Below are 10,636 nucleotides of genomic sequence, written 5' to 3'. Positions count from 1 at the left end.
CTAGGAACACTGAGACTGGGGCAAGTTAGGCCATTGATAAATAGAACATTTTACTGAAGCTGATCGGTTGGCTTCATTCTATGAAGTGTGAGAGCGTGACAGCTCGTGGTGGCGTGACTCACTGTGTGCAAAGAGTAAGGAGCAGCAAGGAAGATCCTGGGCAGGGAATGATTTGAGGGGCAATGGTTTGGGGAGAGATACAAAGATTTATTTTTTAATAGCCTAGGCCCTATTATAAGGAAAATCCTTAGAAATTGTCAATAAAAATGAGAGAAGAAAGAAATCAGATGCATTCTTTAAAGCAAAAGAAAGTCTTTTGTTACACTTTTCAGCATTTCAAATGTCTTTGTGTTCTTATTGCCTTTTTTTGTTTGGTTCTTTTTTGATTTATACACTGTTTTGGGGGGATATTCTTATTTTTTTGTTTGTTTGCTAGTTTGAGAGGCCAAGTGACTTTTAGAACTGGAGTGGGATGCAGTCACAGGGTCATGGATCCGTGGTACCATTGCAGGTGCCCTGGTCCCCTCTGCCCAGCCTCCTTCTGCAGCACCAAGGGGCTCTGTCTCCCATAGGTCCCCTGCAAGAGCTGCCAGGGCCAGGCAGGTACCTCAGAGACACCGGGGCCTCTCCAAGTGGCCCTGGGTGCTTGTAGTTGGACACCAGAGCTCTGCCTGGAGAGGTGAGGAACTGCTTTCAACATTTCAGAAATATGAACACAGTTTCATCAGCACAAATAATTGCCTAATTTTAATGTCAATGTTTTCCTATGATGAAATAGGGGGAATGTCCAGGAAGGGCAATTAACTAATTAAGAAATACTGATCTACTCTGAATCTTCTTTTTCCATTGCCCTGTCTATTAGCCTTTCGGTGTAATCTCCGCAGTCTCTCACCTATGTCCACATATCCTGATAAAACTGATCATTTCTAAAGGCTTCTTTGCATCAGACTCTCTGGGCATATGCACTTTCCATAGTTTCTCGGTTTTCCTCCTCCCTGTACTCTTTCATTCATTTAGATGCCTCTCAACTCCCCAGTTGCTGCCTTGAGATTCTGGGAGTCTGAAGTTTGCCTCATCCATCACGAGTTTCATGGTCTCTTTAGCCATCTCCTTTGTTGTGTTTCAGTCCATCCTTTCTTACCTATCTGTTGAAAATATTTCAAGGAAGGTTATGTCTTGTGGGCAGTGGACCTCATTGGAGGCAGCTTGGGTTGCCATACTATTCAGTGCCTTTCAGCTTTTATTAAACTGTTTCAAATTATAATTTTGTTTGGTTGGTTTTAAGAAAAACCCTTCTTGTCTGCTTGCAACTAATTGTCTATGGAAAGCAGGTGGGAACTGGTGCACATGAGCTGTAACATTCATCTACAGAGTTATATGGAGAAAGGTTAGATTTGAACAAGAGTGATGAACAAGGAGTGGCTGATGAGAGAAATTGCAGGGGAGAGAAGGTGGGGAGTAAGGTTGTTCATACCTGCCTCGTCAAAAATACTGTTTCTTCTACATATCTGGACTTCATTAGGAGACATTGTGGGTCAGTATGAATTGAATAATGTGGGTATCCCTTAATCTGAAAACTGGAGAAAGTTGAAGAAGCAGACATCTTTCTTTCTCAGATTGTTGGAGAAATACTGTGAGAAAAACTTTGCAAATAGTTAACAAGACGCAAGGACAAGGGAGAGAGAAAAACAGTACTGCAAAGGATAACCAGCTCCGGCTAAGGTAATGACCTTAGGTTCATTAAGGCTTATGAACATGTTAAACTACACATCCCTAGATGAATAATGAGATGGAAATAACATGATAATGATGTTACCGCCTCTTCTTCGCTTCCTATGCTAATTAACAAGAATGTGAAAGTGCAAGCGCAGAGCGATTACCTGATGTAATGGAACTGTAACCAATAGAAAGATTTGTATAAAGTACTCCCTGGAAAGTGTGTATAAATCAAGACTGAGAGGGGGAGAAGATGTGCTAACTTTGTGGATTTACCACCTAGCACCCATTTCTCTGCAGAAATGAAATAAACAAATATCCCGACCCTGTGTGTCTTTTGGTTGCTTGCACAACAGGTAACAGAACACAGATTTTGGACAACAATGTGCTTAGTGAAACCTCTCCAGTTAGCCACAGAAGAACTGAGAAGCTGAAGAAAGTTCTGGAAAGAGGCATGGCTCCTTAGGGGATTTTGCATTTTAATGACCCCTCGGGTCATTAGCCCATGAACCTCAGGTTGCTCATAGGAGACTGAAGAAACCTCTCAAGAAGTTAAAGTCAGAAGCAAATCCCAAGTTTCTTGGAGCATTAACAGGTCCCACTGAAGGTCGTTAGGAACAAAGCCTCCCCAGGGGCTGATTAGAGCAGAAAGTTGGAGGCACTGATTGCAGGTCAGCAAAGGCAATGTACAGGTGCCTCTGATGCCCAGTCAACCTTGATCTCTGCTGTCAAGCAGAGTGACCAGGCACTGACAGCAGCCCCTGGGAAGGCCGATCCTTTGCATCATGCTTTGTTCAGGTCTCTTCCTGGGGCCAGTTTCTGGGTGCGGGTACACAGTGGTGAGTGCAGGACCATGATATGGCAGCTACTGGGCTCCCAGGGCAGAAGGAGAGAGAAAGGCCACAGTGCTTAATGGAAACAGTGTCTTCTGATGGACCTCAGTGGCAGAGACACCAGCCATAGCCAAGGGTACAGAGACCTGAGTTCTGTTGGAGGCTTTCAGCCATGGCAGTGCCCTCAGCCATCTCCACCACAGGCTGTCCCATGCTTCCCCATGCCTGTGCCTGTTTCCCTGCAGCCTGTACACACCCAGCCTGCTTCCCCACCTTGCTCTTACCCGGGGCTCTCCATACGTCTTTTGATGTCTTATTGTCCTCACTTTCTTTTCCTTGAAACACAAAGCCATGCGCTCACCACAGACTCCCTCTGGGTGACCTGTAGCACCACAGCACTACCCTTCAGATGATTTTTTTTTCCAAAACCAACATCAAAACCCCGCAAGCTACTGTTTGTGTCTTTTTCTGCTTCTCATGCTGTTTCCCACTGTGAAAAGAAACTCCCTCATCTCTGAAACCGTCCTTCAAGCAGTCACAGGCTACTGTTCTAATGCCCTTTGCGTCCACTTCACCAGGGTAAAGACACCCAGCTCTCTCAGTCTCTCCTCATAGATGGAATTATTCCTGCCTAGGCACAGGACTTGACACTTCTCTTGTAAATCTTCATGAGATATCTGTTCGAATCACCCGAGTTTCTCAAGATCCTTCGGGACTGAAGCTCCTCTGTGTCAAAACGTAAGAAAACAAAACCACTCCACCACCACCAACAACAACAACACCATAGCCAATAGATGGAGGGTAAGCAGGGGTGGACTGTATGGGAAGGGATCAGAATGGTAGAAGAGAGAAAGGTAGAAGAAGAGAGAGAAAAAAAGACATGTAAATTAAAAATGAAGCAAAGGATTGATCAGAGCTGTTTCGGAAATTCCTGCCAAGAAGGCTTGCATTTGAATAATCCTGACTGGAAAAGGACAAGAAAGGTGGCCTGCTTGCACTGTCACAGGGTACCTAGGTACTTTCTCTGATATCAGTAAGGGAAGATCAAGAGTGGTATAATTCATGGAATCCTTCAGGGTAGAAGGGACCTCAGGAGGTCCCTAGCCCAATCGCCTTGCTCACAACAGGATCAGTTCTGAGGTTAGACAATATTGCTCTGCTCTTCATCTAGTCTGGTCTTAGAAACCTCCAAGGGATGAGACTGCACAGTCTGTCTGGCAGTCAGTTCCAATGCTTCTCTACAGAGCAAGTGCTCCAGCTGCCAGACTATTTTGAAGGCCCTCAGCCAAATTTGCTCCCAGGTACCAATCTCTTTCTTTTTCTGGGAACCCAAACCTGGATGCTGTGTTCTAGATATGGCCTAATGAATCCTGACTAGAAGGCAATCATCATTCCCCTCAGTCTCCTGTCTGTGCTCCTGTCAAACAGCCCACAAAATTTCTGGCCTTCCTTGCTGCCAGGGAAACCTGCTGGCTCCTGTTTTGCCTCTATTCACCAGAACCTTCAGATCCTTTCCCACAGAGCTGCTCTCCAGGCATTCTGGCCCCAGCCTGTAACATTGCTGGATGTTGGTTTATTGCAGGTGCAAGACCTGGCATTTGTTCTTGTTGAATTCCCTGAGGTACCTGACAGCCCATTCCTCCTGCCTGTCCAGGTCCCTCTGAATGGCAGCCCTCAAGCATATGGTTGCCCCCACCACCACATCCCAAGTCTGGGATTACCTGCAAGAGTGATGAGTGTTGCCTGCTTTGTGTCATTAATAAACAGGACAAGTTCCTGGAGAGACCCTGTGGTGCTCCTCTTCTCCTTGGCCTCCAGGAAAAGCACTACCTATCCAACACCGCCCTCCAAGCCTGACCATCCAAGCAACTTTTTACCCATCTGGTTATCTGCTCTTCTAGACTGTAACGTTCTGATCTGCATGCAAGAATATTGTGGTACACAATGTCAAAAAACTTGCTGAAGTTTAGGTAAGCGACATTTACTCTACTCCATCCAGAAATACAGCTCTTTATTCATAGTAGATAGTGAGATTCGCGAGGTACAATCACTCCTTCCCAAAGTGAACTGCCTGCAGCTCCACAGGTTGTTCCTGTGGCCTTTATTGAAGATGGATGTAACGTTTCCCTTTCTCCAGACATTGGGACTTCGCCCCATCGCCACAATCTTCCAAAGATGATAGTGAGTGGCCCTGCAGTGACAGCAGTCACCTCTCACAACACTCTTGTATACAGCTTATCCAACCTATTGACTTGTATAGTCTGGGTTCTCCCAAGTAAATCCCTCACTAACCTCATCCACTGTTGCCTGTTTTTCTCCTCTACAGTCCTGACTCAAGGCACAACAGCCCAGGAGGCCTTGCTTGCAGAAACAGAAGTTAACAAGGGGTTGAGTTCTCAGACCTATCTTCATCTGCTGCTACCAGATTCGCTGTCCCATTTAGCCAAACCTATGGGAGTTTTTTTCTTCCCTAACACCATTCCTACAATACTGGACAATGTTTCTAAATTCTTCCATTACAGCTTCTCCCTCCTTTTGCTTCTGGTATGCTGCCTTATTGGCCTGGAGAGCTGAAGAGCTGCATCTCATCCTGGGTTCTTCCCTTCAGCCCCAGGTACTGGYCAGTGTCTGCTCCTCTGAAGTCCAGGGTCTGTGCTCTGCTACTGGCCTTCCTCACCTCCCTGAGGATCTGGGAATGCACATTTTCATGGTCACAGTAGACAAGGCTGACACTTACTATCCCATTTCTAGTCTGTTCTTTACTGTTTCAAATTTCCAGATACAAGAAAACATCACCCTTAGCAGCCCATCTGGCAGCTGTGTGAAGGAGTTGTCTTTGATGCCCTCCAGAAACCTCCTGGACTGCTTGCGCTCTGCTGTTTGCCCTCCCATTGAATATCAGGAGGCTTAAAGCCCCCTCCCCCTCCACCCCAACAAGAACCAGGGTCTATGATGGACAGACTTCCTCACTTTGCTAAAAGGACACATCATTCACCTCCTCACCCTGATTGGGCAGTCTGTAGCACCCATCATTATGTCATCCTTACTGTGATGTTCATCCACAAGCTCTCACCCAAACCCTTGTCCATCCCATCCAAAAGCTCCACACATCTGAGCTACCGCTTCACATAAAAGGAATCCCCTCCTCTCATCTTCCTTGACAGTCTCTCCTGAAGTGCTTGCACCATGCTGGAAAAGCCTTCCACTCCCATGAGTGATCTCACCACATCTCAGTCATTCCAATGATGTTTCAGGCCTGTGAGAGCTTGTGCATCTCCATATGCTCCTAACTGTGCCCCAAATGCATTTATGCGTATTTGGGTTGCAGAGCCTCAGGTGTGGCTCTGAGAACAGATTGGTCATGGTAAAAACCTGTTTCCAAGAGCTAAGGGCATCGTGTATGCAACGGCCCCACTCTAGAGCAGGTCGCAATGCAATGATTAAAAAAGGTTCCCACTAAAGGAAAAAAAAATGTAGTGCCCAAGGTCAGGCAGAAGCAGAGCTGAGCTGTGTCTAAATGGCAGGAGAGAGGTTTGCTGCCTTAGCTGACTCTGCAGCACTATGAGGCCTGTGACAGAAGTGAACCCATCTCCAGGCAGGGCAGGGTTCCACTGAAGAAGTCCCTGGACCTTGGCAGCCTCTGATCCAGCCATCCTGACGTTATCATTATTAGCCCAGTCTCTGTTCATATCATCTGGGGGTGAGATGATGTTAAGCAGGAGGAGGGTAAGCAGGGTTTGAGAGTGCAGAGACTGGAGTGGTGACCTTGGTGTGATGTGCCTTACATTTATGCAGCACACTTGGAGGCAGATAGGATGGGCTTTCCCTAAAGGAAGTGGTGGGATTCATTTGTCTAGGCACAAGTAGAAAAACCTCAGATAACTGAGAGTGTTTGCCCAGAAACCACTCTGAAAGGGATAGCTGTCCCACAGGTCCCAGGTGGTTGTGCTACAAATCTCAGGCATCTGACATGAACCCGTCTGTTTTATGTCATTAAATCAGGGGTCTGCACTGAATTACATTAGCAGTTTGCACTGTGGGCATCTCCAGGTGTCTCAGCRTYGWAGYSAKTGGTGCTCTRAYAGTAGYGGRCAYCTAGAGTCATTTCAGATGKCCAAGGAARTTCCCCACCAGGCYCCCAYCTCATGCTCTRGAAGGATKCGGGTCTCCCTCTTGCTCCATCAGAGTAAGCAGACACTGGCACATACCTTGGACCACYTTYRTCTCTGTWACTGTCACCTGGTCTTACCAGATAACTGACTCCCACTCTCCATCTCCACTGATTAYAMCAACAGCTTAGGCAAGGAGTTTGCACGMAGACACCTATGTTGTGCACACTTCAGYTTGAGMAAGCAGAATCCCACCTCCTGTGTGTTGWGGAGTTCACGGGAAGGAGCTGRATCCCACTCCAGCCTGGGGGCTTCTACACTGCCATAAGATGCCTCAGTTGACTCTTCTGAATCAACACCTGAAGCATGGGTAAATGAACTCCCTTCCTGACCYCATCAAGGAGTCCTGCCTAGTTAAGAGAYGGGAATAGGRSCTTCCAGAGTGGGACATTTCYACYWCTTGCAGATTACCATCCTCTGATGAGACAAGTTGCAATGCTGGAATCAGTTTTCCCTCAGTGCTTAGAGAGGAACTATTGGTGATTATTTTGTSTCTTTCAGAGAACATTTCCCAGGAGGAGGGAGCCCAAGGGACAGAGAAATTAATGTGTTCAGCTAGGCCCCTGCTCCTTAGCAGGATCAGGCTCCTGGAACAGAGAGAGAGCTCATGGCAACCTGACAGCTCTGCTAAGAGATAGCCCTGTCCCAGAGCAGCTGCTTTGCTAGAAGCAGCAAGGCTCCAGGCACTGCCTGCTGCTGCTGCTCTGAGATGAGACGAGGTACAGAGAAGTGAAAGGCAGTGTGGAGTGGGAGGACAGAGGAGAGCTCCTTGAGGGAAAAATCTTCACAGATCCTGACACGGTAGGTCTCCGCCTGCAGGGCAATGCTGTGGAGGTTCCTGGAGGGGCCTTCTGAACCCAGACCAAGTGGGGCTCTCATGGCTGACAGGCTTTTTAAGGATCACTCTCATGGTTCCTCCAGGGCATAAGAAGTTATATAAGATGCTTCAGAGCAAGGATGCAGTTCCACATGGTCAGAGGCTCCCTTCTCCCAGGGGTGGCTGCAGAGGTGTTCCCAGGTCTGTGTGCACCCAGGTCTGCCCAGGTTTGTGATTCAGAGCAGTGTTTTTGAGCCCCAGGGTGCTGTGTGCCTCAGGGTGTGGTGTGCCCAGAACAGTGACCCTACTGCCTGCAAGAGTTAGCACTCAGCCTGCCTGAGGAGCTCACTATGCTGTTGTGGGACAAAGCTTTGGGTGAGAGGAGTGATCCCTAGGAGGGCCAGTTCATTCTCCTGTTGAGATGGTGCTGCATGGATCAAGGCTGCTCACAGCTTGAGCTCATGCACATGACATGTCTGAGGGGTCTTTCAGAGAGGCAGATCAAGAGAAGGGATACTTGAAAGGGAAGGAGCTTTCCTTCTGTGCTTCCAGTTTTCTCCCTAATTCTGTCAGGGAGAAAAAAGGAAAGAGTTTTCTATTTTGCCAAGGAACTGGGACTGCAAAACCTTCATACTGAGAGATTGATAGGTCTATGAGAAATCTCTCCAAGCTGCTTCATCCTCAACTTAGCCTGCAGACAGTATCAACATCACCTTTTTGACCTCCCCCAGGGTATATGTGACCCCCTCCTTAGGACCTGCATGCACAGAGATGCCCCTGGAAAGTGCCCTGATATGGGAGGTTTCTGTAGGGCAGAGCTGAGCACCCAAAGGGTGGGTTGGGGTCTATCAGATATGACTGGGAAAAGACATTAGGACAGAGAAAGAGCTCCCAGCAGGGACAGCTCCACACAGCAGAGATGGGCAGGGAATGAGAGGCAACTGCTAACAGGAACGTCATGAGCTGCCCTCTAGAAAGGCTCTGGTTTCTCATAGCTCCTCTGTGATATCTGAAAGACCCATGAAGAAGCTGCAGAGATTCTTGGCTAGAAGCGGAGTGTGGAGACCTCCCTCTGGTGCCTGGAGAAAGGGAGGGAAGTTTGGAGATCTGCACTTTGAAACTGGATTCATCTGCTCTCAGCAGGGGCTAGTTTCTTTTTTTTTGCAGTAACATCCTGCAGCTCAAAGAGGTGCAGGAGAGCTGGGAATGAGACTAATAGGTAGGAGATACGTTCCCACTCCAAGTGACCGTGGATGATTTCCTCTCAGGACTCAGAGTAGAAATGCCGAGGATTTCTGCTCTTAAAGAGCACTCCCAGGGGTGACAGGGGCATCTCAGAGAAAATAAACAATATGAAAAAGATCTCCAGAACACATTTCTGCAACTCATATTCTTTAGAATTGGGTCTGAAGATACTGCAAAACCCTTACACAAGATGAAAGGATTTCACTTAACAGAAATTGTTAATGTCAGAATGAGTAACAAAATTCTCACATACCCCTTGCAAGTAAAGTAGGATGGACTGTTGAGACCATAGGCAGCGGTCCTTGCTCTTCATGATAAACTGTGCCAGCACAAATCAGAGCTCAAGGAAGGGAACTGCACAAAGGGCCTCCCAATAAAGAGAAGCAATGTGGGATTTATAAGACTAAATGAAATATTTTACTAATATATTAATTTTTATTTAAAAATCTCTCCTAACTTCTTGATGTTTTTTTCTTCTTTGGACAGCCCCCTCTGCCTAGTGAGAGCAAATGTCCAACAGCAGCTCCCTCAGTGAGTTCCTCCTCCTGGCGTTTGCAGACACACGGGAGCTGCAGCTCTTGCACTTCTCGCTCTTCCTGGGCATCTACCTGGCTGCCCTCCTGGGCAATGGCCTCGTCATCACATCCATAGCCTGCAACCACCACCTCCACACCCCCATGTACTTCTTCCTCCTCAACCTCTCTGTTCTCGACCTTGGCTCCATCTCCACCACTGTCCCCAAATCCATGGCCAATTCCCTGTGGGACACCAGGGCCATTTCATACTCAGGATGTGCTGCTCAAGTCTTTCTGTTTGTCTTCTTGTTGGGAGGAGAGTGTTCTCTTCTCACAGTCATGGCCTATGACCGCTTTGTTGCCGTCTGCAGACCCCTGCACTATAGGACCCTCATGGACAGCAGAGCCTGTGTCAAAATGGTAGCAGCTGTCTGGGTCACTTCTTTTCTCTATTCTGTGCTGCACACTGCAAACACATTCTCCATACCCCTCTGCCAAGGCAACACAGTGGAACAGTTCTTCTGTGAGATTCCCCAGATTCTCAAACTCTCCTGTGCAGACTCCTACCTCAGGGAAGTTGGGCTTATTGTGGTTAGTGGCTGTTTAGGCTTTGGATGTTTCATTTTCATCGTGCTGTCCTATATGCAGATCTTCAGTGCTGTGCTGAGGATCCCCTCTGAGCAGGGCAGACATAAAGTCTTCTCCATGTGCCTCCCACACCTGGCCGTAGTCTCCCTGTTTCTCAGCACCTCATTTTTTGCCTACGTGAAGCCCCCCTCCATCTCTTTCCCATCTCTGGATCTTGTTCTAGCTGTTCTATACTTGGTGATGCCTCCAACAGTTAATCCCCTCATCTACAGCATGAGGAACAAAGAGCTCAAGGATGCACTGAGGAAACTGGTTCAATGGSTCCAATGGCAGCACCAATAACCATTCTATGTGCATCCACTCATCAGTCACGTGGCATCTGCCATCAAGGATCTGTGTGATTCATTTTTTCATTACTTTTCTCTGATACCTTCTTGTGAAAAGAAAGAAAAAAAGTTTTGATTTGTGCCACTTCTCTCTCATTTGAATCTGACTCAGACTATTTTGAAGCAGGGAGCTGGGCTTCATCCCCCTTCATCATCAGAGATGGGAGAACCTCAGAGCCTGCTAGTGTGAGCTCCCTCGGATGCCTGCAGTGCACTGAGGAGATTTTCCCTTTGCAGTGTCTCTTTCGGCACTGACATCAAGGAAGCTCAAGGGGCACAGAGTCAGGTTCAGATGAGTACAGACAGGGTGGGACCATGGGTCCTGTGTCCATTAGGAGAGCTCAGCTCCCCTGGCCACAGTCAGGGT

At 47.6% G+C, this 10,636-nt stretch overlaps 1 protein-coding gene across 2 annotated transcripts; it reads left to right on the top strand.

Annotated features, from left to right (window-relative positions):
• Nucleotides 1-455: 455 nt before the first annotated feature.
• On the top strand, nt 456-10,225 carry LOC146586521 (olfactory receptor 14A16-like). Of its 2 annotated transcripts, XM_085321186.1 has the most exons (2): nt 456-467; nt 9,317-10,225. In XM_085321186.1, exon 2 carries the CDS (start codon nt 9,458-9,460, stop codon nt 10,223-10,225), a length of 768 nt encoding a protein of 255 aa, XP_085177312.1. In that variant the 5' UTR covers nt 456-467; nt 9,317-9,457. The 2 variants fall into 2 exon arrangements, with proteins under 2 accessions (XP_085177312.1, XP_085177310.1); XM_085321184.1 differs by lacking the exon at nt 456-467 and having other exon boundaries at nt 9,254-10,225.
• The last annotated feature ends 411 nt before the right edge of the window (nt 10,226-10,636 follow it).

This window comes from Rhea americana, unplaced genomic scaffold (assembly GCF_003343005.1).
Source record: "Rhea americana isolate MKP2758 unplaced genomic scaffold, rheAme1 scaffold_682, whole genome shotgun sequence".
Taxonomy (NCBI): domain Eukaryota; kingdom Metazoa; phylum Chordata; class Aves; order Rheiformes; family Rheidae; genus Rhea; species Rhea americana.
The sequence above is the reverse complement of the archived record's forward strand: the minus strand, read 5'-3'. Positions and strand labels throughout refer to the sequence as shown.